Source organism: Mus caroli, unplaced genomic scaffold, assembly GCF_978045245.1.
Source record: "Mus caroli unplaced genomic scaffold, Mus_caroli_1 scaffold_8, whole genome shotgun sequence".
NCBI lineage: Eukaryota > Metazoa > Chordata > Mammalia > Rodentia > Muridae > Mus > Mus caroli.
Window position 1 is genome coordinate 120,484,152 of NW_028227263.1, and position 27,982 is coordinate 120,512,133.

The 27,982-nt window shown below is 51.7% G+C and overlaps 1 protein-coding gene across 3 annotated transcripts; it reads left to right on the forward strand.

Annotated features, from left to right (window-relative positions):
- Window positions 1-52: 52 nt before the first annotated feature.
- Atp1a3 (ATPase Na+/K+ transporting subunit alpha 3) lies at window positions 53-27,982 on the forward strand. 3 transcript variants are annotated; one of them, XM_085842030.1, is made up of 23 exons: window positions 54-223; window positions 4,784-4,909; window positions 5,002-5,061; window positions 5,204-5,407; window positions 6,769-6,882; window positions 6,995-7,129; window positions 7,888-8,005; window positions 8,118-8,386; window positions 10,777-10,975; window positions 11,052-11,161; window positions 11,245-11,379; window positions 14,850-15,042; window positions 15,337-15,512; window positions 15,597-15,733; window positions 17,158-17,308; window positions 17,655-17,823; window positions 24,324-24,478; window positions 24,578-24,701; window positions 25,475-25,620; window positions 26,023-26,153; window positions 26,765-26,866; window positions 27,167-27,258; window positions 27,605-27,982. In XM_085842030.1, exons 1-23 carry the CDS (start codon window positions 218-220, stop codon window positions 27,631-27,633), a joined length of 3,081 nt encoding a protein of 1,026 aa, XP_085698156.1. In that variant the 5' UTR covers window positions 54-217; the 3' UTR covers window positions 27,634-27,982. The 3 variants fall into 3 exon arrangements, with proteins under 3 accessions (XP_085698155.1, XP_021021705.1, XP_085698156.1); XM_085842029.1 differs by lacking the exon at window positions 27,605-27,982 and having other exon boundaries at window positions 53-223; window positions 27,167-27,416; XM_021166046.3 differs by lacking the exon at window positions 27,605-27,982 and having other exon boundaries at window positions 53-223; window positions 4,823-4,909; window positions 27,167-27,416.

Sequence of the window (27,982 nt, forward strand, 5' to 3'; positions counted from 1 at the left end):
TTGGCCGGAGCCGCCTCCCCCCGCGGGCGCGGGCATATGAGGAGGCGGAGGCCCCGGCCGCCGCAGCCTCTGTGCGGTGGGACCCACGGACCGACAGACGCACGCTCCCACCGCGGCGCGGGCGCTGCAGAGGCCCCCAGCCCGAGCCCGCGCCTGAGCCCATCCTGCGGCCACCGCTCATCAGTCTGAACGCCGCTCTTCCCGCGGAGCCGCCAAGATGGGGGTAGGTGCAGGGGTCGGGTGGACGCTGTGTGCGTGACATCGTGTCCAGTGACTTTGGCTGTGTGCCGGAGTTGGGGGCTCCTGCACTCCTGAGCCCTGGGGCCGAGTCTGCGGGGACCCGGGAGCCGGCTGACCTGACTAGTTTGTGTGGCTGGAGAGTGGGCTATGGAGTCGAAGGGGGATCTGTGGCGCATGTTGGTGGCTTTGTCCACAGGGGGCGGAGGGCTGGCCCTTAGCATCTCGGTTTGACCTTGTGCGGTTGCTCGTGTGCCCCTTGCATGAGTGTGGCGGCACGAGTGCAAATGCTTGAGGGCGAATGCGTGTGCGCGTGCTTCCGGCTTAATTAATGCAGCCCTAACAGGGTCTGCAGCCATCTGTGCACCCCCTCCCATCTCGAAGCCCGCAACCTGTCTGGGTGTGTCTGAGAGCTATGCCAGTGTTTAGGGGTCATCAAGACCCCATCCCCTCCCCTGGTTCAATGGAGACAGATACAGGTTATGAGTTAGACATAAGATGACCTCTCTTTCTCCTTGCAGACCTGGATAAGGGTGATCTGCAGTGACAGACCTGGGGCTGCAGAGGTTTCGCAGCCCCTAATCTGGGGGGCGGGGGGGGGGCGTACAGACATGAGGGCTGGGAAGAGGGGGAGGAGCAGGAGATGGCTGGCAGACAAGTGCCTGGCTGAGGGTGTGCAAGCACAGCCGTGTGGTGGGGGTGGGGGGAGCTCGCATGCCTGCTATGTCCTTGCCACCGTGTCCGTGTGTCCTTCTCTGTCTGTGCATCTCTCCAGCAGATGCAGCCTCCTTCCTTGACCGACCACTTGACCCCTGCTGCAGCTCTGGATTCCTCCCTGTGTGTCTGGGGTGGGACTTGGGGAGGGCTGTCAGGGAAGGAAGTGGATGGATTGGGGGACCCCCCCCCGTAAAGAGAAAGGGGTCAGCATGGGGAGCCAAAGGGAAAATGAACGGTGGGGAGAAAGATGGCGGATGAAGGGCCTACGGATGAAGATGGGGGATGGAGCTGCAGATCTGTGGGCTGGGTGGGTGAGGGGGGATGGGAGGGAGGACTAGTTGGGGGAGGGTTAGGAGAGAAAGGGGGAAGTGAGAGTCAGTGATGGCTTTCAGGTAAGTGGAATGAAGTGGGGGTACAGATGGTTGGGAGAGAAGAGAGGGCGCAGGGCTTTGGGAAAGGGGGGTTTTAGAGAAATGGGGATGGGAAGGGAAGGAAATGATTTAGATGTGAGAGACAGACAAGGCAGAAACAGAAAGAGACATTGAAAACCAAAAAAAAGGGACAAGACATCAAGACAAAGAGAGAGACAGACCTGGAAAGACACAGAGAGACCAAAGGAGAAACTGAAAGAAACCAACCAACCAACCAAACAAACAAACAAATAAAAAATACACTTGAGTAGTGGAAAGAAGAGGCAGAGGTTGTTAGACCGGGAGGTCAAGGTAGGCCTTGGTCAAGGTTTTAGAAAAGACTGTGGCAGGTACCCCGAGATGGGGGTGGGGAGGGCAGAAGCTGCGTGAGCCATGCAGGTTTCAAGGAGGTGGATGGACGCCGTGGAAAATGGCTAGGAGCTGCAGTGGCAGGCTGCAATGAGGCAGGCAGAGCCCCCACCCCTAGAGGTGCTCCCACCCTGCAGTGTGCCCATCTGAACTTCCTTTCTTTCCTGGGAACGCCTCAGTTCCTCATGCCAACAGATGGAAGCCACCCTAGGGGAATCTGCTCATGGCAAGGGCAAGAAGGAGCTGAGGCTTGGTCCCTGGGGACATGGATGCGAATGTCCTCCCAGGGGACTGAACTCCCAGTCTTCTCTTCTCAGATATGAGGGTTCAGGCCTTCAACCCATTACCTCAGACTCAGGAGGCCAGGCCCAGCATCCTCCCTCACACCTAGGAGTCTAGGCCCCAGACCTTCTGTGTCGGAGCCAGAAGTCGAGCCCTTTATTTCTTATAGAGACCCACACTGCAGCTCCCAGTGATTAGGGGACAGGGCAGCTGATTCCCCTGCCACCCTGCTCACTTCTCCCCTTGACCTCAAGACTGGCTGTTTTCACATCCCTCCACATGTCTGCCTCATCTGCAGGGGCTGACACAATGCCCTGCAGCCCATAGCTCCGGATGGAGGATCAGCCTCTCTTTCCCAAGTCTCCGTGCCTCCGTGCCTCCTTGTCTGAGACGCAGTATTGCTGCAGGGCTGGCCTGGAGCCAAGCTCCCAGCTCCCCAGTGCACTCTTCCTTGGCGTTCCCAGGCTTCCAGGGCTACAGCCCTTCCCTATGTTCTGAAGGCAGCTCTGGGTCTGGGGGCAGACAGCAGGCAAGTCTGGCTGCTACAAGGTCACGAGGAGATTAGCGCTGAGCTGCACTGAGCCTCCGATCCCAGCTTGGCCCTGGGCCTGCAGGATCTGTCAGCATCCCTTTGCCTCAGCCCACCTCTCCTGCCAGCCTTGGACACCACGCTCCCCACCTGCCCAGGCCACCAAATAAGAATTCAGTTCAGACCTAAGGCTTTTTTTCTTGCTCTTCCGTACCCCAAATCTACCCCTCCCAATTCCTACTTATTCCTCGAGGGCAGAGCATGCCCATGCCCTGTTCAAGACTGTCTGCAGTACACAGCTGTCTGCAGGAGAGAAGTCAGGTTCACATCTTGTCCATGAAGTCTCTTGGGAATGACTACTTACAGGTGGCACACTGCCTCCCATGTCATTTGGAGTGCCCTCTCCTCTCATGATTTGACTGGCTCTGTGTGTGTGTGTGTGTGTGTGTATGTGTGTGTGTGGTCTCCCAAGATCGTCTGAGTCCTTTGAGACATCCACAGTCTCAGGTCAAACAAAGAGCTGGGGAGACAGGCAGTGACCTCCACGGAGACCTTGTGCTGGAAAAGCAGGTACCAAAGGCAGGAAGAGAGAAATAAGTAGAGCAGGGAGAGACAGACTCACAGACACAGAGCTGGGCATCCTACTCATGCCTGACAGACAGACATTTAAGAGGCAGGAGAAGGACATCAGGAATTTGAGACTAGCTTGTTCTACATAGTGAGACACCTGCTGGAGATAGATAGATAGATAGATAGATAGATAGATAGATAGATAGATAGATAGATAGATAGATGATAGATAGATAGTCAGATAGACAGACAGACAGACAGAATATTCTGAGAAAGAGAGAAGACTCTAGAGTGAGACAGAGATACATAGAGGGAGGGAGAGAGGAAGACTCCAGAATGAGATAGCAGCAGAGAGAGACAGAGAGAGAGACAGAGAGAGACAGAGAGAAAGATCTAGAGTGACAGACAACCCAGAGAAGAGAGGCGAGAACTAGACAGTGACCTCAGGAAATACTCTCAAGAGATGACAACAGCAACGCCCAGACAGAGCAAATCAACAGTCAACACAGGCCCTCAGAGACGATCTGCGATCCCAGCAGACTCTGGGAAAGAGAGGAGCCCAGAGACTCGGGGATGGGAAGAGCCAGGGACTAAAGAGAGATGAGGTAGGCTCATACTCAGAGACAGCATCAAAGGAGGGGAGAGAGAGAGGAGAAGAGCTGCCAAGATGAGGCACAGCTAGGCGAGGGGGCAGGGGTAGAAAGAGACAGAGATGAGCTGGCAAGTTAGAAATACAGATCAAAAGAGAAGGAGAGTTGGCCACAAAATCCGGAAAGTTCAAGAGGCCCAAGGAGAAGACGAAGGATACACAGAGTGCTGGGAGGGCAGCTCAGTGGGCAGCGCACCTGCCTGCCTGCCTGCCTGCCTGCCTTACACAGAGCTCTGGGTTCTGTCAGTCAGTCACTAGCACTGTGTAAACAGTGCATGGTAGTATAGGCCTGTTATCCCAGCCCTGTAGAGGTGGAGGCAGGAGGATCAGAAATTCAAGTTTTAGCCTTGACTATGTAGGGAGGTCAAGGCCAGCTTAGACTATATAGGACTTTGTCTCAAATGTACATGTGCACACACACACACACAAGCTGGATATGGTAGTTCATGACCATAATCCCACCACTTGGGAGGTTGAGGCAGGAGGATTGTCATGAGTTCTCATCTGGGATCTATAGTGATTTCTGGGAGAGCCTTGGCTAAAAAAATAAGAGTCCATTTCCAATAATAATAATAATAGCTATTATTATTGGGATTAATAATAATAACAACAATAATAATTGGAAATAATAATTATTATCTTTGGAATTATTATTAACAATAATAATAATAAGCCAGAGAATAGGCTCAGTGAGCAGCAAAGGGGTTTTCCTTTTAGCCTGGTGACCTGCATTTGACCCGCAAGCACACAATGAAAGGCTATCCTCTGACCTCCACGCAAACACACTAAATAAATAAATAAGTAAATAATAAAAGATTTTTTGAAAATAAAATGGCAAAGGGGAGAGATTCATAAACATGAGAGACAGACAGGAACCCTGAGTCCCAAAGATAACTTCAGTGGAAGCAGACACAGTGAGACCCTGAGAGACATAGAGACATAGAGACATCTAGGCCAGGCCAAGATGAGAGCCGGGGCACGCAGGGCCGGTGTCGCTCTGGAACCCCTTCTCGCCCGCAGTCTGGTGGTTCTGACAGCTACCGTGTCGCCACCTCGCAGGACAAAAAAGATGACAAGAGCTCGCCCAAGAAGAGCAAGGCCAAAGAGCGCCGGGACCTGGATGACCTCAAGAAGGAAGTGGCTATGGTAAGTGCCGCTCCCTTGCTAGTGCCATCCCAGAATCGTTCCATCCGCCCGAAGAACCTGTGTCTCACAATCTCCCCCAAACCATTCTTCAGACAGAGCACAAGATGTCAGTAGAAGAGGTCTGCCGGAAATACAATACTGACTGCGTGCAGGTGAGGATGGGCGGAGCCAGAGCTGATGTTGGGGGTTGGGTCTGAGGGAGGAGGGCTCTGGGTACTCGTGAGTGCTTGTTTTGATGTGGGGTGCCAGGGCTTCTCAGGGAAGGTTTCTATATGAGCCCCATATCTTCTGTAGGGTCTGACACACAGTAAAGCCCAGGAGATCCTAGCCCGGGATGGGCCTAACGCCCTCACACCACCGCCCACCACCCCAGAATGGGTCAAGTTCTGCCGGCAGCTGTTTGGTGGCTTCTCCATCCTGCTGTGGATCGGGGCAATCCTTTGCTTCCTGGCCTATGGCATCCAGGCAGGGACGGAGGATGACCCTTCCGGTGACAATGTGAGTGTGCCCCACCACCCTGGCCTGTCTGTGTAAAACCCCACACATTGAGGAACACACCCACAGCCCGTCTAGACTCCCCACCTCCCACCATCCAACTGTCACAATTGCCTCTGAGAAAACAAGGTCAAAAATAAAGAAACTGCAGCTCCCTGCAGCCTCCTAAGTCAGCTGGGGTGTGGCTCAGTGGTGGGGTATCTATTTTGCAAGCTCTCATGAGAACCTGGCCTCCGCTCTCTGCATTCATACAGGACGTGTGGTGGCATGCAGCTGTTACCCCCCCCCCCCCCTGCACACACACACACACACAGGGAACTGAGGCAGGAAGGTCATGAGTTCAAGTCCAGCCTAGGCTAAATAGCAGACTGCTGTCTCAAAAAATGTTGGCTAGGGAAATGACTTAATCAGTAAGGCACTGGCTGTACAACCAGGGGGAGGCTCACTTAAGTCCCCAGTGCCCACACAAAGCAGGGCACTGGCATGTATCTGTAATACCAAAGCTTCACGGGGCTGGAGAGGTGGCCCAGTGACTAGGAGAACTTGCCTTGCAGAGGACCTGGGTTCAGTTCCCAACGCTTGCTCGCTTGCCACCATCTATAACTACAGTTCCAGGGGTTGGGTCCAATGCCCCCTCCTGAACTCTATGGCAGCAGGCGCCATGGTGTGCAAGCGTATATGTACACATATATAAATAGATCTTTTAAAAAACAAACAAAACCCAAAAGGCCCTCTCTCAAACAAAGTAGATGGTGAAGACCAATACCAAATGTCATCTGATTTCCATAAGTGTGCCACAGTGTGTGCACATATGCACACGCATGCGCACGCGTGTGCACACACACACACACACACACACACACACACACAACCCGGACAAAACCAGGATCCGTAGAGCCAGCATGATGGCCCACACCTGTCAGGCCAGCATCAGGGACTCTAACCCAGAAGGATCAAAAGTTCAAGGCCAGAGCCTGGCGGTGGGGGCACCTGCCTTTCATCCCAGCACTTGGGAGGCAGAGGCAAACAGATCTCTGTGGGTTTCAGATCTTCCTGGTTTAGTGAGTTCCAGGACAGCCAGGACTACCCAGAGAAACACCGTCTCAAATAAATAAGTAAATTAATTAATTAATTACAAATACAAATAAACACAAAAAGACAGGCTAACAAATACACTCAAACACACATTTTTACAACTGCAAGGCGAGGCCTTCAGGCACACAAGCAGACAGACAGACAGACACAGAGAGAACAGGGACACAGATGTGTTCACGAAGCTCCCTCGCAGACTCCAGTGACCCCGGGATGGAGGCAGGGGGCAGTTAGGGCTGCCGTAAACTCCCTGTCCTGCTGTGTCCCCACAGCTGTACCTGGGCATAGTGCTGGCCGCAGTCGTGATCATCACCGGCTGCTTCTCCTACTACCAAGAAGCCAAGAGTTCTAAGATCATGGAGTCCTTCAAGAACATGGTCCCCCAGGTAAAGAGGGCTCGGCAAGGGGACGGAAGGAAGTGGCCAGGTGGGCTATGCCAGGGACTCCCTCCCTGGCAGACAGAGGTTGACAGGTGACTGTTCTGTGTCTCACACGCAGCAAGCCCTTGTGATCCGGGAAGGTGAAAAGATGCAGGTGAATGCAGAGGAGGTGGTGGTCGGGGACCTGGTGGAGATCAAGGGTGGCGACCGGGTGCCAGCTGACCTGCGTATCATCTCGGCCCATGGCTGCAAGGTGAGGCAATGCCTCGGGTTCCAGCTCCATTTTTTTCTCTGAAGAATAAGGAGGGAAAATAAATCCCTGAATGTCTCCTACAGACAGACCCCAGTTCCAGGCCCCAGCCCTCCTCCCTCAGACCCAGAAGTCCAAGCTCTGCCCTCCTCCCTCAGACCTAGGGGTCCAGGCCCAGCCCTCCTTCCTCAGACCCAGGGGTACAGGCCCCAGCCTTCCTCCCTCAGACCCAGGGGTCCAGACCTTGCCCTCCTCCCTCAGACCCAGAAGTCCAGGCCCTGCCCTCCTCCCTCAGACCCAGAATCCAGATATCAGTCCCCCTTCCTCAGACCAAGGGGCTTAGGCCCAGGCCTCCTCCCCCAGACCTAGGGGTCCAGGCCCAGTCCTCCTCTCTCAGACTGAGAATCTAGATATCAGAGCTCCTCCCTCAGACCCAGAAGTTTAGGCCCAGCCATCTTCCCTCAGCCCCAGGAGTCCAGGCCCTAGTCTTCCTTCAGATCTAGTAGTCTAGGTCTAGGCTCATCCCACAGAAATTCTGAGAGATTTTTGGCCTGGGCCAAAGGTCCTGTTCCTGCCTACTCTCTCTCAGCATCCTGCCTCCAATTTCCCAGATGCCTCAGGACAAACAGGGCTCCCCTGTTTTTTTTCTGTAATATCCTAGGATAGACTTTACTCCAAGCCCCATCCCCGCCCTCACCCCTGTTTCCTTGCTCTCTGATCCTGGGCCTTGTGCTGGACATAACTCGCTGCTCCATCTTCAGGTGGACAACTCCTCCCTGACTGGTGAATCTGAGCCTCAGACCCGCTCCCCGGACTGCACACACGACAACCCCCTGGAGACTCGGAACATCACCTTCTTTTCCACCAACTGCGTGGAAGGTGAAGGGGAGGGGACCCCAAGGGCACAAAGCCAGAGATGCTGCTCAGGAGGTGGGGTGCCTGCAGCCTTCTGAGGCCCAGCAGACCTGAGTCCCTCCCTTTGGTCCTGCAGGCACTGCTCGGGGTGTGGTGGTGGCCACAGGTGACCGCACCGTCATGGGCCGCATTGCTACCCTGGCCTCGGGCCTGGAGGTGGGCAAGACCCCAATCGCCATTGAGATTGAGCATTTCATCCAGCTCATTACGGGCGTGGCTGTGTTCCTGGGCGTCTCCTTCTTCATCCTCTCCCTCATTCTGGGCTACACCTGGCTCGAGGCAGTCATCTTCCTCATCGGCATCATTGTGGCCAATGTCCCAGAGGGGCTGCTGGCTACTGTCACGGTAAGGCTGAACCCCAAGGGAGAGGAGCTGGGCATCACCCCCAAGTCTGAGGGAGGGGGATGAGGCTCCCTGGGTCTGTGGGTGTGTCAGAGATCCTGGAACTGGAGTTTGCAAATGGCTGAGTCACCATGTTAGGGACAGAACCCAGGTCCTCTATAAGAGCAACAGGCTCTCTTCCTGCTGAGCCGTCTCTCCAGCTCCTCACCACCATGATTATTTTATCTTATTATTTTTATTTTATTTTATTTTATTTTATTTTGGTTTTTCAACATAGGGTTTCTCTGTGTAACTTTGGCTATCCTGGAACTCTCTTTGTTGAACAACCTAGCCTCGAACTCTCAGAGATCCACCTGTCTCCCAAGTGCTGGGATTAAAGGCGTACACCACTTTTTTTGTTTTTTGTTTTTTTAAATCACTTTATTTTATGTGTATGAGTGTCATGTGTGAATATACACCATGCGAATACCTGATGCCCCTGGAGGTCAGAAGAGAGCACTGAGCACTGAGCTGGAATTACGACAGATGTGAGCCATCACGTGGGTGTGGAGAATCGAACCTGTGACCTCTGCAAGAGCAACAAGTGATCCTAACCACTGAGCTGTCTGCCTAGCCCCTACCCCTAGTGCCTTTAATTCACCCCACAGAGTCAGGATATGCCCACTCCTGGCAAAAGTGAAAGTATAGGTTTTTCTTTTTTATTGATTACATTTGTGTGGCCAGGCATGAAGGCACACGGTGCATGTTTGTGCCTGCCCCCACGTACATACACACCATGGTCCCCACGTGGAGGTCAGCAGACAACTTTGTCTCCTTCCACCGTGTGGGTCTTGGGCTCTGGTTATCAGGCTTGGCAGCAAGCACTCTTAGTCACTGAACCATCTCGCCAGCCCATTGTTCCGTTTTTAGAATAAAATAATGTTCCACCCCCACCCCTGAGACCCAGTCATCAGCCCCACCCCCAGACACATGTAGTGAGAGCTTTGCTTAAATATGGCCCTTCCATCCTTCCCTCCCTCTGTCTTTCTTCCCTCTCTCTCCTTGTTTTTTGCTTTTAATATAATTTGTTTTTATTAATTCTTAAGACTCCCACACTGTGTATTTGACAGTATCCACCCCTAATTCTTCCCCATAACTCCTTCCTGGTCCACCCCTACTCCTTCAACTTCATATCTGTTTTTAATAACTCACTGAGTCCCATTAGTGTGGCCTGTACATGCATAGGTGTGGAACTGTCCTCTGGAGGTTGGTAGACTGGCCCCTGCAGGAAATGGCCTTCCCTTCCCCGGCCGCCATCAGAGGCCTAGAACTCCTCAGCTGCCCAGGCCATTTGTGGGCTTGAGACAAAGCCTCATCATAGTCTCATGCAGGGCTTTCTCTGTATATGCCTGGGTGTCCTGGAACTCATTCTGTAGACCAGGCTGGCCTCCAGTTCACAGAGATCTGCCTGCCTCTGTCTTTCAAGTGTTGGGGTTATTATATGTGTGAGCCACCACCACCCCATTTATCTGGCTCGTTTTGTTGTTGTTGTTAAAGATTTATTTATTTATTTTATGTATATGAGTACACTGTCCCTGTCTTCAGACACACCAGAAGAGGGCATCGGATCTCATCCCAGATGGTTGTGAGCCACCATGTGGTTGCTGGGAATTGAAGTCAGTGACGAGCAGCCGGTGCTCTTAACAGCTGAGCCATCTCTCCAGCCCCCTCTCTGGTTCTTTTTAACTGAACGTACTGAGTTCCATCCATGCGCTTATGGACAGTAATAATTTACTCTTTTTCATTAGTAGATAATATTCCACCTGAGTCCCCAGTTTACCCTTCCTGCTCCGAGTGCAGTGGGAATTCTCCTGGGATGATATAAAGAAATTTCTCTTTAGCGGGGCTATGTGGCTCACACTTTAACTCCAGCACTTGGGAGACAGAGGCAGGCAGATGTCTATGAGTTCGAGGCCACTCTACAGAGATACAGTAGATACTCTGGTAGATACTGCTGGCTTTTCTTTTCTTTTTAAAGATACTAATCTTTTTTTTAACCATTTTATTTTCTTATGTTAATTGTTACTTATTTGGGGGCGGGGCTGGAGAGGTAGCAATCGGATCACCAAGAGCTGAAGAAACAGGCAGTCGTGAGCTGCCTGATGTGGTGTTGGCAATCAAACTTGGGTCCTCTGAAAGAACACTATGTGCTCTTAATCTCTGAGCCTCCGAGAACATTCTACCGTGTGTTTGGGGGTCACATCTGAGTCTGTCTATTGTTCACCCCCTGCGGCCCCAACATTGCTATTGAACAGTCACTCCACAGCCCTGGGTGCTCCCCATGATTTGAGCTGAGCCCGGGCAGGTGAGCTGTGGGCATCTGTGCAGTTGCCCTGTCCTTTGCCGCCCTTCAGGTGTGTCTGACACTGACCGCCAAGCGCATGGCTCGCAAGAACTGTTTGGTAAAGAACCTGGAGGCGGTGGAGACTCTGGGCTCCACATCCACCATCTGCTCGGACAAGACCGGCACTCTCACCCAGAACCGCATGACCGTCGCCCACATGTGGTTTGACAACCAGATCCATGAAGCAGACACCACAGAGGATCAGTCAGGTCTGTGGTGGCTCTGGGCGGGCACCGGGGCACCCCGTCCCAGCAGCCTCTTAGCCTCACACGTGACTCCTCACAGGGACCTCTTTCGACAAGAGCTCACACACCTGGGTGGCCCTGTCCCACATCGCCGGGCTCTGCAACCGTGCCGTCTTCAAGGGCGGGCAGGACAACATCCCTGTACTCAAGGTGGGTGCAGCTGCCTGCCCACCCCAACCCTGCATCCCACCTCCCCACTCTACTGCTGACTGACTCTCTCCTGCCTGCCGCAGAGGGACGTGGCCGGTGATGCCTCCGAGTCTGCCCTGCTTAAGTGCATTGAGCTGTCCTCGGGTTCCGTAAAGCTGATGCGAGAACGGAACAAGAAAGTGGCTGAGATTCCATTCAACTCGACCAACAAATACCAGGTACGAGGGAACTCTGGTTCCTGGTGCTGTGTGTATTTTCCTGGGATGATATAAAGAAATATCTATTTAGCTGGGCCATAATGACACATACTTTTAATCCCAGTACTTGGGAGACAGAAGCAGGCATATCTCTATGAGTCCGAGGCCACTCTACAGAGTGAGTTCTAGGACAGCCAGGGCTACACAGAGAACCCCTGTCTTGAAAAAGAAAAAAATGATAATAGTAATAAAATATATCTGTTCGAGCTGGATGTGTTAGTGCACATCTGTGAGCCCAGCGCTTGGAAGGTAGAGGCAGGAGGATCAGAAGTTCATGGTTATCCTCAGCTACACAGTGAATTTGAGGCCAGCCTGGGCTACATTAGAGCATGTCTTAAAACAGGGAGCAAAGTCAGGCATGGTGGTAAGGGCTGTGATCCCAGCACCGAGGAGGCGGAGGTAAGTGCATCAGAGCTATCCCCAGGTACCCAGCAAGTTTCTGGCCAGCCTGGGCTACATGAGACCCTGTCTCAAAACAGGAAAAATAAATAAATAAACACCTATGCAGTCCAGACAGGTAGGACACTAACAGACCAAAGAAATGATCCTGGTCCAGCTTGACGAAAGAATGGGATGCCTAGAGTTAATTATAGGAGCAGGGGAGGGAAGTTACTTACAGGACGGTGGAATGACTCAAAAGCAACTGCACCATGCAGAGTGGGTGGTGACTCATGAATGCTGAGTTACTGGAGTCCCAGCTCCCGTAAGCAGAGTCCCGGGCAAGCGGGCGGGGATGGGAGGCAGTGACTCTTCCCTTCCCACCCTTCCATGAGGGGCCTTTAGCGACTGACCACCATAAGCACAGCCCTAGCCATCACTGTACCATCCTGCATATTTCATGGGTAAAGGCTTTCTGGAACTCTGTTCCATGATGGCGCCAGTCATGTCTGGAGGACATAGTTACATGACCCAGTAGCACTGGGTCAGCCAGAAGGGATCTTGCGGTTTCTCTATAATTCCCAGATGTAGCCACCTCTGTCCCACACCCTTACAGCTTTGGGGAAATACATTAATTTTTTATTAGTTAGTGCTTAAGCTCCCATCTGTAAGAGTGAGGATGATGATAGCCAGAGTAGGGGAGGGGAATGGGAGCCACATGCGCAAAGAGTGCCCTACAGCAGAGGGTGGGTCCTGGCCACTATCTCAAGCATAAGGGTAGCATTTTCCACACAATTTCCAGATATGTTTTTGAGCCTTTTGGTCTTGTTTTGGGTACTGGGGTCCATGGGGTGGTGAGGTTAACAGTGAGACTCTTGCTTTCTGACACACTAGTCCTAGGGGGCAGACAATCAAAGGATGAGAGGAGGAGTCCTGCCGGGTATAAAGGGAAGAGGGCTCAGACAGCACATGCAAAGGTCCTGCGGCAGGAGTACAACCTGCCTGAACCATGGGGTGAGGGAACCAGGACAAGGCATACAGAGCTGTGGGGCTCTGAGCTCTGTGGGGGAGACCCAGTTATGACTCTGAGAGGAGCAAGAACCATGACAGGAAGCAGAGGAGGGCAGATGGGGCTTGATGCATACCCGTTCAGTCAAACGGTTTTGCGTAGCTACAACTCACTGCGAGCGCCTATGCTAGCGAACTCAGACTTAGGCAACCACCTACACGGTCAGTTTTAAATCATCTTTATCGCCTCAGAAAGAAACCCTACACACTGTCAGCCACCACCCATACCTTTGCCTGCCTGCACACCCTGCCCCCAGCCCTATGCAAACACTAACCTACTTTCTGTCTCTGTGGAGTCTCTTGTTCTGGACATTTCATCCAAAAAGAAAGAAAGAAAGAGAGAGAGAGAGAGAGAGAGAGAGAGAGAGAGAGAGAGAGAGAGAGAGAGTTCGAGGCCAGCCTGGTCTACAGAGTGAGTTCCAGGACAGCCAGGGCTATACAGAGAGACCCTGTCTCGAAAGAAAAAAAAAATAGTTTTTTCCAGGATCCATCCACATGTCTACCAGAGCCTCATTCTCTTTTTAAAATGTTTATTACTGTGTGTGTGTGATGGTGGGGGTTGTGTATGGAGAAGGGGGGAGTTAGTTCTCTCCTACCTATATGGAAGTTCCAGGGATTGAACTCAGGTCTTCAGGCTTACACAGCAAACACCCCTACTCACTGGGCCATCCCACCAGCTTCCTCCTGACTTTTTTTCCTCCATCAAGGCAGGGTTTCTCTATGTAGACAGCTCTGGCTGTCCTGGAACTTTCTCTGTAGTCCAGGCTGGCCTTGAACTCACAGAGATCCACTTGCGTCTGCCTCCTGAGCACGCACCACCACACCTGGCCATTCCTTGTGACTTTTAAATCTTTTTTCTTTTGAGACAAGGTCTCACACGGTAACCCAGTCTGGCCTGGAGCTCCCTGTACAGCCCTCCTGGCAAGACTCAAAGTCACAGAGATTCTCTGTCTCAGCCTCACAAGTTCTGCCGTTGCAGATGTGAGCCACCATGTCCAGCTGCTGTGGGAGAAAAAAGGATACATTCCATTGTGTGAATGTCACATCTTGTTGGTCTGTTCATCTGTAGGTGGACAGTTGGCAGATACCACCTTTTGGGAAACTGCTGAGTTCTTTATCAGTGTGGCTGCAGTGTTTCTCACTGACTGACTTGGGGTTTCTATTAGGTTTTAATTTTCGTTGGGACTAGGGATGGAAACCAGGACCTTTTTTTTTTTTTTTTTTTTTTGGTTTTTTTTTTTTGGTTTTTTTTTTGGTTTTTCGAGACAGGGTTTCTCTGTATAGCTCTGGCTGTCGTGGAACTCACTTTGTAGACCAGGTTGGCCTCGAACTCAGAAATCCACCTGCCTCTGCCTCCCGAGTGCTGGGATTAAAGGCGTGCGCCACCACGCCCGGCCAGGAAACCAGGACCTTATATTAGCAAGTGCGTTGCCTCTGAACCTATTCTTGATGGAGTCTAGGCAGGGGCTCTACCTCTGAGCCACGCCCCCAACCCCTCACTGGGGGATTCTAGGCCATTGTTCTGTTGTTGAATCAGCCAGCCCAGAGTGGCTGATCTACAGAAAGTAGATACAGAAAATTAAGTGAGGGTTGAAGATAGCTGGATTAGGGGCAAAGGCAACAGAGGAGAGTGAGAAGAAGCCGGGTTCTAGGTACACTGCAGAGGCAAGCTAACTGCTAGATTTGGGTTTAGCTGAATATCAACTCCCGCCAAGACAGGGGGAAAGTATGTGATCCAAGGGCAGCTGGAATCTCTGTGGGAGAGATGGATGGAGGTGGAAAGGTAGAAAATGACTGAGCTGAGAGCTCTCCAAGGAGACTTGAGAAACAGGAAGTGGCCTGCAGAGACGTGAACAGAGATGCGGGCAGTGCTCTCAGCCGGCTGTCCTATCCTAACCTGGCACTGGGACCGTGCTCTCCCTAGCTGGGTGCAGGCAGCCTCCAGGTCCCTGCATGGTTTAAGCACACACTCTGGTCTGTTGCAGCTATCCATCCATGAGACTGAGGACCCTAATGACAACCGGTACCTGCTAGTGATGAAGGGCGCCCCCGAACGCATTCTGGACCGCTGTGCCACCATCCTCCTGCAGGGCAAGGAGCAGCCTCTGGACGAGGAGATGAAGGAGGCCTTCCAGAACGCCTACCTGGAGCTTGGTGGCCTGGGCGAGCGTGTGCTGGGTGTGTAACTATGGGTGGGGCAGGAACAGGTTGAGCTCTAGGGGCCTGTTGGGGTCAGAATGCACCATGAATAAATGAGTAAATGAATGAATGAGTGAATGAATGAATGCATGAATGAATGAATGAAGAGATGAATGAGGCCATTGCCGAGAAACAAATGCTGGTTGGCTGTATGGTGGGGCTGCAGGGAATCCAGACCCCAGTAATCCATCCCATTGCTGAGAGCAATGGGATGCAGCCGTGGAGGTCCTGAGGCTGGCGCCTTCATAGGCTCTTCTGTGTGCCCATTACCAGGTTTCTGCCATTACTACCTGCCCGAGGAACAGTTCCCCAAGGGCTTTGCCTTTGACTGTGATGACGTGAACTTCACCACAGACAACCTTTGCTTTGTGGGTCTCATGTCCATGATTGACCCTCCCCGGGCAGCCGTCCCTGATGCTGTGGGCAAGTGCCGCAGCGCAGGCATCAAGGTGGGTCCTGGAGCAGCCGGGTGGATATGATGTCAGGGGGGTTATGCAGAATCCCGGGCGGTCCCTAAAACACAACACTTGCAGGTCATCATGGTCACCGGCGATCACCCCATCACTGCCAAGGCCATTGCCAAGGGCGTGGGTATCATCTCTGAGGGTAACGAGACTGTTGAAGACATCGCTGCCCGGCTCAACATTCCTGTCAGCCAGGTCAACCCCAGGTGAGTGGCCACACCTCCCCCAGGTCCTGCAGGGCCATCAAGGCGCTCACCACGTAGATTTTACTCCTCCATCGCCTCCCTTCCACTCTGGAACCCTTCTGTCTGCTCAAGCCTGGATCCATCATTCTCCTTGTCCATCCTCACTGCTGTGTAGACAATCCCTTTCCGAGTCCCAGCTTCTTCCTCTTCAGCAAGGAACTGGGTGACGTGACTCACACGTTTAATCCCAACACTAGGGAGGCAGAGGTAGGCAGATCTCTTTGAGTTTGAGGCCAGCCTGGTCTACACAGTGAGTTCCGGGCTAGCCACAGTGACACAGTGAGACTCTTTCTTGTTAAAACAAAGACAACACCAAATACACACACACACACACATACACACACACACACACACACACACCACACACACACACACAACCGTTCTATAAGGGTGAGGATGGAGTTCAGGGAAGGGGTGCTTGTGGAGAATGAACGCACAAGGCCCTGGACTTCATCCTCAGTACCGCCCTAAGCAACACAAATACAAAATAAAGTAAAACCAGGTATGGTCCTGCACACCTGTACCCCAGCACTCAAAAGAGGAAACAGGAGGATCAGTAATTTGAGGCCAGCCTGAGCTACACAGCAAGATCCTGTCTCCAAACACTAAGGACTAGGAATGTAGTTCAGAGATAGCACTTTTCTAGAGTCCCCCAGTGAGGGGCTGGGGTGTGGCTCAGTGGTAGAGCCCCTGCCTAGAATCCCCCAGTGAGGGGCTGGGGGCGTGGCTCAGTGGTAGAGCCCCTGCCTAGAATCCCCCAGTGAGGGGCAGGGGGCGTGGCTCAGTGGTAGAGCCCCTGCCTAGAATCCCCCAGTTAAAAGCTAGGAGTGTCATTCAGAGACCTGATTCCATCTCCAGCAACACCCAAAAATGATGTTGGAGGAGGCCAGGTTACAAATAATTATATGTAAGTATTTCTTTTCAGACAAGGGCTCACTGTGTAGCCCTGGCTGGCCTAGAACCCGTTATGTAGACCAATCTGGCCTTGAACTCAAACTTCTGCTTGCCTCTACCTCCCAAGTGTTGGGATTAAAGGCATGCATCCCTCTGCCTAGTGCTCAGATTATAGATAATTATAAACTTGCTCTCAGAAGATTAAAGGAAGCCCCATATTTCTTTGCTTTGCTCCCCTGTGCACCTGTATTTCTGTGTTTGGTATTTTGGACTTGCAGCTTTTCAGTCCTTGTACCTGGCTCTGTCTCTCTTCCCGTTGCTCTACGCATCTGTGTGCCTACTTCTGGTCCTTCAGGCTTGGCTCTCTCTAACCTTATCATGCCCTTCCCTCCTCTGTCTCCCTTGCCCACCGTCTGTCCTGCCTGTCTTTCTGCCTATCAAATGCCCCCCGACTCCTCCCTCTGGCCTCAGCTACTTTCTGTTCTTCTCAGGGATGCCAAAGCCTGTGTGATTCATGGCACCGACCTCAAGGACTTCACCTCGGAGCAGATTGACGAGATTCTGCAGAACCACACCGAGATCGTCTTTGCCCGAACCTCCCCTCAGCAGAAGCTCATCATCGTGGAGGGCTGTCAGAGACAGGTGAGCTCCCACCCACTGGAAGGGAGGAGAGGCCTGGACCCCTGGTCTGAGGGAGGAGGGCTGGGTCTGGACTCCTGAGTCTGAGGGAGGAGGGCTGAGCCTTAATCCTGAATCTGAGGGAAGAAGGCTGAGTCTGGATCCTAGGTCTGAGGGAGGAAGCTTGGACCTAGATCCCTAGTCGGAGGGAGGAGGGGTTAGGCCTGGATCCTGGGTCTGAAGGAGGAAGCTTAGGCCTGGATCCCGGGTCTGAGGGAGGAGGGCTGGGTCTGAGGGAGGAGGGCCGGGTCTGAGGGAGGAGGGCTGGGTCTGAAGAGTTGGTTCTCACCCTCACCCTTCCTCCTTCCAGGGAGCAATTGTGGCAGTGACTGGCGATGGTGTGAATGACTCCCCTGCTCTGAAGAAGGCTGACATCGGGGTGGCCATGGGCATTGCTGGCTCTGATGTCTCTAAGCAGGCTGCCGACATGATTCTGCTGGATGACAACTTTGCTTCCATTGTCACTGGTGTGGAGGAAGGTGAGTGGTTGCGGGGGGTGGGGGTGGGGGGTGGAGACTGAGTCACTACCAGAAGCTTTAGGATGGGGAGGAGGGGAGCAGGCCCAGGCTGCATAGGGATCAGTGTTCCTGCGTCACCATCATGCGGTCTGCTGGATGAGGAGGATTGGGAGCATCCCAACCAACGTCCAGGAAGTGTAGTCACCGTGAAACAAAGGATCCTGGGAGGTTTGGAAGGCCTCCTCTCCTGACATGGGCTGGGGTTCAGTCTTCTTCCAGAGTAGACATTGAAACATTCACTTTGAAAGGACTGGGGGAAGGCCACAGGCAGATAAATGCCAATCCCTGCGAGGTGAGGTTATGGGAGCCCGGTGTGGGGCTGGGATGGTGTGGCAGGGAAGTCTCACTGCAGAGCTGACTGACAACAGCCCCACCTCCTGGAGGGTCTAGAATGGGCATGAAGGAGGCTGGTTCATGTTTTTATTTTATCTAATTATCGATAATTACATTGATAACTGCAGAAAACGTCTAAAAATGTTAGAGACACCATAATCTCACTATGGAAGAGTAACTGTTTATGCTTGTATCATTTTTTTCTCCCTGAGTCTAGCCCCCATCTGAGTGTCACCCCTTGCTGGGAATGACATTTTCTGGGAGTGTGTAATGGCTCATAATCCCAGGGCTCAGGAGACTGAGGCAGGTGAATTGCTGTGAGTTCTAGGCCAGCCTAGGCTCTGAATGAGACGCTGTTACACACACACACACACACACACACACACACACACACACACACACACATGCATGAGAAGGGAGCGGAGGGGGAGGGAGGAAGAGGTCGGTACCATGATGAACTGAAGCTCACACACAGGGGCCGCCGAGCACGTGCAGGAGTTGAGTTTCATCCATGGCACCAAAAGAAAAAGTAAAATAAACCTCATGATAAGCGAGGCTATCGCACGCCTTTAATCCCAGCACTCAAGGGGCAGAGGCAGAGGCAGGTCTCTATGAGTTCAAGGCCAGCCTGGTCTACAGAGTGTGTTGCAGGACAGCCAGCGATACCCAGTGAGTCTCTGTCTTGGGGAGAATAAAAAGCATAGTTCTGGATTCGCCAGGGCTATATGGTAAGACCCTGTCTCAACACAAACAAAATCCAGAGAATAGTCATTAGAGCTGAGCCCACTGTGACAGGCTAGATGCCGCTAACCCTGACCTCCAATATCCCAAAGAAAAGCGCAGCTACCTTTCGTTTCCTGGACATCTCTGCCTAGCAGGACAAGGCAGGCACTCCTAGGCAGTCTCCGCCCTCAGCATTGTGCAGGCTGATGGGTCGGTCCTTGCTCTCAAGGCTGGGAAACAAGTTATCTAAAACAATCAACAAACACATAACAAATAACAAATTGGGGGAGGTGCTAGGAAACCCAGAGAACCAGGCTTAGTGGGGCAGGCCTGAAACCCAAGCTACTCTGGAGGCTAAGCAGGATTTACAACCCTGTGCGACTTACTGAAACTTACTATCTCCAAATAAGTTTCAAAGAGAGCTGGGGGCATGGCTCAACAACAGGAAGGCACTGGGAGGGAGGAGTGGGAGGGGACAGGAGGGGAGAGAGAGAGGGAGAAACAGAGAAAGAGAGAGGGAGGGACTGAGGGGGGACAGAGAGGGGGAGGGAGAAACAGAGAGACAAGCCACAAGAGCAAGATGCTAGGGGTGGTGTTTGTGGGGGTTTTAACTTCCCCAATGGAAAATTCCAGATACTGAAAATACAGTGAATGGCATCTCCTGTTGTTGTCCAGCTCCAAGTGAGCCAGTTTCTTCTCTCCACACCACCACATGCCGGTGTATATGGAAGCATCCTTTTTTGGGGGGGTGGGGGGTGGTTTTTTGGTTTTTTTCAAGACAGGGTTTCACTTTGTAAACCAAGCTGCCCTCGAACTCAGAAATCTGCCTGCCTCTGCCTCCCAAGTGCTGGGATTAAAGGCGTGCACCACATCGCCCGGCTATATGGAAGCATCCTTAATTCTTCTTTTTACTTAGGAACATATTAGAATGAGAAGCAAGTAGCTACATGGGAGGAAAGTGATTATCGCATGAGGACATCATAAGGCCAGAGGTCTTTGGTACAGTGACCACTGTAGCAAAACCTTTGTTTCCTTTTGTTTTGACTGGGTCTCTGTATCCCAAGCTGGCCTGCAATTCACTATGTAGCCCAGACTGGTCTTGAACTTACAGCAGCCCTCGTGCTTCATCCTTCTGAGTGCTGCAATTACCGGTGTGAGCCACAACAACTGGCTGGATCTGTTTTAACAGCTATGATAAAACATAACTAGCATACATATGAACCATGCGCTGCTGTACACGGATCATCTCAGCATGTGGGAGACTTAGACAAAAAAGACTTCGTTCCAGGCCAGCCGGGACTACTCAGCAAGACCCCACCTCAAACAAGATGAGGTCTCCACAGACGGCTCAGCAGTTTAGAGTGAACAGTTAAGAGGACTCAAGTTTGGTTCCTAGCATCCACTCCAGACAGCTCACTAGTGTCTTTAACGCTAGCTCCAGGGCTTCACAATGCCCTCTTCTGGCCTCCACAGGCACTACACTCACTTGTAGAGCAACACCCCCCATACAAATTCATATACACATAATTTAAAAAAGCAGCCGGGCGTGGTGGCACACACCTTTGATCCCAGCACTTGGGAGGCAGAGGCAGGTGGATTTCTGAGTTCAAGGCCAGCCTGGTTTACAAAGTGAGTTCCAGGACAGCCAGGGCTATACAGAGAAACCCTGTCTTGAAAAACCAACCAACCAACCAAACAAACAAACAAAAGAAGTTAAAAAGCAGCTAGCCAGGCTGCATAGTGACACATGCCTTTGATCCCAGCACCTGGAAGGCAGAAACAAGTGGATCTTTGAGTTCAAGACCAGCCTGGTCTACATAGTGAGTTCCAGGACAGCCAGAGTGCATAGTAAGACCCTATCTTCAGCCAGGCAGTGGTGGTGCACACCTTTAATCCCAGCACTTGGGAGGCAGAGGCAGGCGGATTTCTGAGTTCGAGGCCAGCCTGGTCTACAGAGTGAGTTCCAGGAGCTAGGACTGTTCCAGACAGCAGAGAAACCCTGTCTCCAAAAACAAAACGAAACAAAAGATCCTGTCTTCAAACAAACAAAGCAAAGGGAACTCCAGCTGCTTGGTGGCATATGCCTGTAATCCTAGCACTTAGGAGATAAAGGTAGGGAGATCAGAAGTTCGAGTCCAATCTGGACTACATGAGACTACAAAAAACTATAGCTCCTAATGGGTTGCCATGTGATATTTTGATATGTGTGTGTGTGTTGGTTACTGGTTTAGTAGGCTTCAGCGTATCCGTCTCTTCAGTTAACACTTCTTATGGGAGAAGATATTCAGTGTCCTTCTCCTAGCTTCCCAGACATTTGCTATGGGTACTCTTTGGTCAATCCGTTACATTGTAGCACACCAGAAGTTCCTACGTCTGTGGATTTTTTTTCTTTTTTATGGTGTTGGGGATACAGCTCAGCTTCTAAAGCACATGCTATGCCTGAGCTCCGTCCTAGACCCTTCCTCCACATCGCACCTTAGACCTGCTATTACCTGTGCAGGTACCTGGAAAGGCCAGAGGAGTGTTAGATGCCCTAGAGGAAGAGTTAGAGATAGTTGTGAGCCATCTTATAAGGATGCTGGGAAGAAAACTTGGGTCCTCAGTAAGAACAGTGTCCACTCTTAACCATGGAGACCGCTCTTGAGCACCCCCCTTTTTAGGGGGTGGGGGATTTTTTTAGACAAAAGCTCACTAAGTAGTCCAGGTTGACCGCTGACTTTGAACTCATGGCAATCTCCCTGCCTTAGCCTCCTGAGTCCTGGGATTACAGTAACACTACACCTGAATGAGATTAACTCATAGATCACATATGTGAGAGAGATCATGTGGTTCTTGGGCCCCTATGCCCAGCACTGAGACCTTCAATACCATCTATTTCGTTCTTTAAATTCTTTTTAAAAAATAATTTATTTGTGCTGTGTGAGTGTTTTTGCCTGCATGTTACGTCTGTGCACCACATGAATGCAGTGCCCACAGAGGCCAGAAGGGGGCAGTAGATCCTCTGGAACAGGAGTTAAAGACAGTTGTGAGCCACCATATGGGTGCTGGGAACAGAACCTGGGTCCTCTGGAGGAGCAGCCAGTGCTCTAACCACTGAGCCATCTCTCCAGCCTCCATTATTAATTAAAAAAAATAATAAAAGAAATCCTGTATGCCATTTCCCATGATTGGTGTACTAATTTACATTGTGGAAGGCAGCTATGCCACCAGTGTACCGCCAATGCCACACCTAATATGCGTCAGGACCTACAGTGTGCATGGTTCCCTATTCCCTGCCTCCCCTCCAGCACCTGTCTTTTGTCTTTTTTATTGTAGCTACCCTCTCTGGGGTAGTGTAAGGTCTCATTGCAGGTTAGTTTACTTTATATCCCCAGCAGCTAGCTAGTGGTCCCACCCTGATATACTGAGTGCAGTGTATCTTCTTTGTTTTTTTGGTTTTAATTTTTTTGAGACAGAGTTTCTCTGTGTAGCCCTGGCTGTTCTGGAACTTGCTCTGTAGACCAGGCTTGGGGGAACTCAGAGATCCACCTGCTCTGCCTCTCAAGTGTTGGGATTAAAGATGTGTGCCACACCCACACTCACCCCCCAGGCTTTGTTTGTTTGTTTCTTCTGCCTTTTGAGACAGGTCTCACTCTGAATAGCCTGGGATTCCTGGAGATGCAGCTGCCTCTGTCTCCCCTGTGCCCTGATTGGTGCTTGGAGGAATGCACCACCATACCCAGCAGTGATTTTTACTGTTGAAACAGGCTGCCTGTAGAGTCCTGACTGGCCTGGAACTTGCTATCTAGACCAGACTGGTTTAGAGTTGCTCTGACCTTACTGCCTTTGCCTCCTGAGTGCTAGAATCACAGGCATGTGCCATTGTGCCTGGCCTATTTGTGTATTCTCTTCTGAGAAATGCCTATTTTAGTCTATTGCCTTTTTTCGTTTGAGATGGTATTTCATGTAGTCCAGGCTGACTGCGACCTCACTATGTAGCTGAGGATGACCTTGAACTCCTAATTCTCCTGTCTCACATTTTTAAAAGTGGGTTATAAAAAAAAATAACAGTGGGCGATTTTATTTTTTAATGATTTCCCTACAGCTTGACACATGGGGAAGGACATTGGGCTGCCATGCTAATTCTTACGTTTTGACCTGATTTGCACCATATTGATTGCAAGTTTGTGATCAATTGTGTGCCTCACAAGTTTACTTGAGAGATTTTTTGCATATAGGGACACCCATACCCTCTCCAGATTCTAGTCAAAAGAAATAACACTGATAGAGGGCTTTCCTGGCATATATAAGGTCCTGAGTTTGATTCACAACACTATAGAAATAAGAGACAGACAGACAGACAGACAGACAGACAGACAGACAGAGACAGACACCCGGCTCCATTGCAGTCCCTTCTGGCCTGACTACTGCACAGCAGGCTCACTGTCTTGCTTGTTGTCTTCTATATAAGTGGGATAATTTTTTTCTTGATTTCTTTTTGTTTTAATATTAGTTTGAGACAGGTCTTATTATGTAGCCCTGGGATTAAAGGCCTGTGCCACCAGGTTCAGTATCCATACCTAGTTTGTATGGTTTTTTTTGTGGTGCTAGGGGTTGGACCCAGGGTCTCGCGCATGCTTGGACTACCAACTGAACTACAGCCCGAGCCCTGGGTCTGACCTATATCACTCAGTATAATACCTCAGATTCTCCTGTGGGTTCATGTGTTCCTGGCTCCCCGCTTTCCCTTCCTGTAATGCTGCAGTGTAGCGTCTGCTCACCTGGCATGAACTCTCAGGTTGGCTCTGGTTTGAGGCTATTATGAATACTGCTATGGTAAACCTTTGTGAACTTGACTTTGTGAACATAAGCAATCATTTCTCTTGGGTATAAACCTAGAAGTAGGGTTAAAGATGTTTAACCTTGATAGAAGCTACCAAACAGGTTCCCCACGGGGTGCTGCTGTGGTCACAGGTGTAGATGAGATGTAAATGTTAGTGGGTAAGGGTGAATTAGCTAGCATGCAAAGGTCTGGATGTGGGTAGGGGTTCTCACTGATAGAGTCCCTATTGTGAATATCTCAGGGGGCTGGGGGTGTGGCTCAGTGGTGGTGCACCTGCCTAGAATCCTCCAATGAAGGGCTGGGGACATGGCTCAGTGGTAGAGCCTTGTCTGGCAAGCAGGAAGCCTAGGTTCAATCTCTAGTATCTATCTATCTATCTATCTATCTATCTATCTATCTATCTATCTATCTATCTATCTACCTACCTACCTACCTACCTACCTACCTACCTATCTATCTATCTATCTATCTATCTATCTATCTATCTATCTATCTATCCAAAGCAAGTACTAGACAGGAAAGGAGACAGGGCTCCATTAGACCCCAAGTTCTAAGCCTGCTCCTCCTGTTCCTCCCACTACAGGCCGCCTGATCTTTGACAACCTGAAGAAATCCATCGCCTACACTCTGACTAGCAACATCCCTGAGATCACACCCTTCCTGCTCTTCATCATGGCTAACATCCCACTGCCTCTTGGCACCATCACCATCCTCTGCATTGACCTGGGTACTGACATGGTAAGCCTGGCTGCCACTAAAGGCTGGAGAAGGCCACCCCCACACGCTTGCGCCCTCTCTCTCCTCTCCACTCACACAGCCTGCCTCTCTCCCATCCAGGTCCCTGCAATCTCCCTGGCCTACGAGGCTGCCGAGAGCGACATCATGAAGAGGCAGCCCAGGAACCCACGCACAGACAAACTGGTCAACGAAAGGCTCATCAGCATGGCCTATGGGCAGATTGGTGAGGACTGCCGGGGCTCAGAACCAAGGGCCAGTCCAGCAGAGTGGACGTGTACCTGGTCTTAGGGCTTAAAGCACGGGACAAGAGACCTATTGTCCCTTTCCTTACTTTAGGGAGTGGGGGACATAGGCAGAGCCATAGAGAGCAAAGCTCATGAAGCTGAAGCAACCAAAGTCTAGACTCCTCTTGGGTGCCTCGTTGTTAAGTGTCTCAAACAACCAATCACTGGCTTCCAATTTACTATGTAGGCAGAATAGCCCTGAACAATAGCCCTGATCCTCCTGCCTCCATTTCCCAAGTGCTGGGATTACGGGTGTGTGCTACAATACTAAATTTATTACTAATTGTGGATTAAACCCGGAGTTTCATTCCATGCTAGGCAAGCCCTCTGCCACAGCACATTCCCAGATCTCTTACCCTTTGTTTTGTGGTGGGATCTCACTAAATTGGCCAGACTGGCCTTGAATTCATTATGCAACCCAGCTACACCCTAAGCTTTCCATCCTCATATTCCAGTCTCCCCAATAGCTGGGATCACAGGCTGGGGTATTAAGCCTGGCTCCTCCGGGATCTTTACAGTGTTTGGGAAGCCTGAGTCAGGTAGCAGTGGGCCTGAAGGCCATCCCAGGACTACCAGGGGCTGGAGATGACATGGCTCAGGCAAGATAACCCAGCAGTTCTCAGGCTACTGTGATGGTCTCGGCTGGTGTTGGGAGAGCATGAAGCAAGCTGCCAGCTCCTGCCTCACCTTCCCCTCGGTTTCCTTCCCCCAGGGATGATCCAGGCCCTCGGTGGTTTCTTCTCCTACTTTGTCATCCTGGCAGAAAATGGCTTCTTGCCCGGAAACCTGGTGGGCATCCGGCTCAACTGGGATGATCGCACTGTCAATGACCTGGAAGACAGTTATGGACAGCAGTGGGTGAGTTGGCGCTGGGCATTGAACCTCAGGAGCAGACCAACATCTACCTGCAGTCCCATGCTAACCACTCTGTCCTGATAGCCAACCGCTCTCCCTGAATAAGAGACCTCCAGAACTCCCCATAAAGCCTAGCTCAGGGCTTCTCTCATAAGCCTGTCCATCCCTTCAAAGCCTGGCTACTGTCTATCCTTAGAGACCCCCAGGGCAATGATTAAGGCTATCTAATTATTTGTTCTTCATGAAACAGGTGCCTCTTTCAGTGATTCCCAAGAGGCCATGAATATAAGAAAGAGGGCACATCTGAGGTCCTGGGAACCCAGCCCAGGGGGCATGGCAGAGAAGGAGCCTGGGGTGTGGTCACAGGATGCAACCCCACCCTCATGTTTTTTTTTTTTTCTGCAGACTTATGAGCAGAGGAAGGTGGTAGAGTTCACATGCCACACAGCCTTCTTTGTGAGCATCGTGGTGGTCCAGTGGGCTGACCTGATCATCTGCAAGACCAGGAGGAACTCCGTCTTCCAGCAGGGCATGAAGTGAGGGCCTGAGGCTGCACCGCTTCCTAGATCGGGGGTTGCCTGGTCCTCTCCTCTCCCTCACTTCGCTTTCCGTTTTCCCTCTAAGCTGATTTCCTCTTGAGGGTCCCATGTTTTAGATTCTAAGCTTGTCTCTCTGTGTGGATAAAAGTGGGTCCCCTGGGTCCCCAGATTTCCCTTTTTCCCATTGCTTCCTTCCCCCTTTCTCCCCCTCATTTTTCCTTCTCTTCCTTTTCTTTCTTCCTCACCCTTTTATGTATTCTGCTTGAGACAGTCAGCCTCTTGGTATTTAGCCCAGGCTAACCTCAAACTCATGGCAATCTTCCTGCCTCAGTCTCCCGAGAACCACCGTGCCTGGCTATCTTTCTTAGTCACCAATCCTTACCCCGCATTCCCCGTGCCTCTCAACTCTCCCCACCCCCATCTGCTTCTCCTGGACCCCACTGCCTCTGTTCCTTTCCCCTGTGTGTGCATCATCATTGGCCAGTGACTCAGTGTCTTGGTCCATCTGTGTCTATTCCTGTCTGGGTGTCTATCTGCCTCTGCCTCTGTGGGTCGGGGGAGCACGGTGTGGGGGTCCAGGTCTAGCCTTGTCTCACCTCTGCCTCCAGGAATAAGATCTTGATCTTCGGCTTGTTTGAGGAGACGGCCCTCGCTGCCTTCCTGTCCTACTGCCCAGGCATGGATGTGGCCCTTCGCATGTACCCTCTCAAGTGAGTGCCCGGGCCACCCAGAAACTCCACACTCTCATACCCTCCTCAGCCTCGGCCTCAGCCTTAAATCTTTAGCCCACTCACCCCAGTGTTTCTCTGGATGTCCTGTCCCCTGTGCCCTGTTGCCACCCCTGGGCTGATGCCACCAAGTCTCCCAGCTATCCTCACAGAGGGACACTACAGACCCCAGCCCTATTCAGGATCTAGGACATCAAAGACCCTGAGAAACTGGCCATCTGGTCTACCTGCAGACAGGCAATATTTGTTCCTCATGTCCCCTCTCCTCTTTTGCCTCTGCAGGCCCAGCTGGTGGTTCTGTGCCTTCCCCTACAGTTTCCTCATCTTCGTCTATGATGAGATTCGCAAACTCATCCTGCGCAGGAACCCCGGGGGTGAGGGCCGCATGGCCAGGGGTGTAAAAGGCTGGGAGGGGAAGCAGAGGGTGAGCAGCTCCTTTTCCCTGTGCCTATCCGATGTGTCCTTTCTCTTTCTCTTCCCTCTCTCCCCGCCTTGCCTTTCACTCTCTTTCCAAGTGCAACTGTGTGTCTGAAAATAGGTTCTCCTTACATAGCTCAGGCTGCCCTTGAGCTCATGTCCCTGAGTTTCTCAGTGCTGGGATGACAGACCTGCCACCACACCTTGTGATTGTGTCAATGTTTCTTTCTGTGTCCCTGCCTCTTGCTCATATGGCTCTCGTGTCTGCCTTCCTCTCACTTTGACTCTCTTCTGTCATTCCAGGTTGGGTGGAGAAAGAGACCTACTATTGACCTCAGCCACCACCACGTCGCCCGTGTCTTCCCTGCCCCAAGCCCAGGACAGCCCTCTCTGGTCCCCCCATTTTGTACTCTGGGGGGAGGGGCCTTCTCTCCCCATGGCCCCCCTCTCTCCTTGTGGCCCAGCCTCCTCTCCCACACCTCAATTACCTCCCACTTTCCCTCACTTCTTCCTCTGGCTGGCTTCTCTCCCCCCACAGCCCCTGCCTCTCTTCTCCTTCTCTCTTCTGTGTCTCTCCCCCTCTCTCCCTTGCAACCCTGCCCCTCATTTCCTCCCTGGGCTCTTTTTTACTCCCCTGGGCCCCGTCTCCTGGCGTATGCCATCTCCGGTTCTAATTCTGAA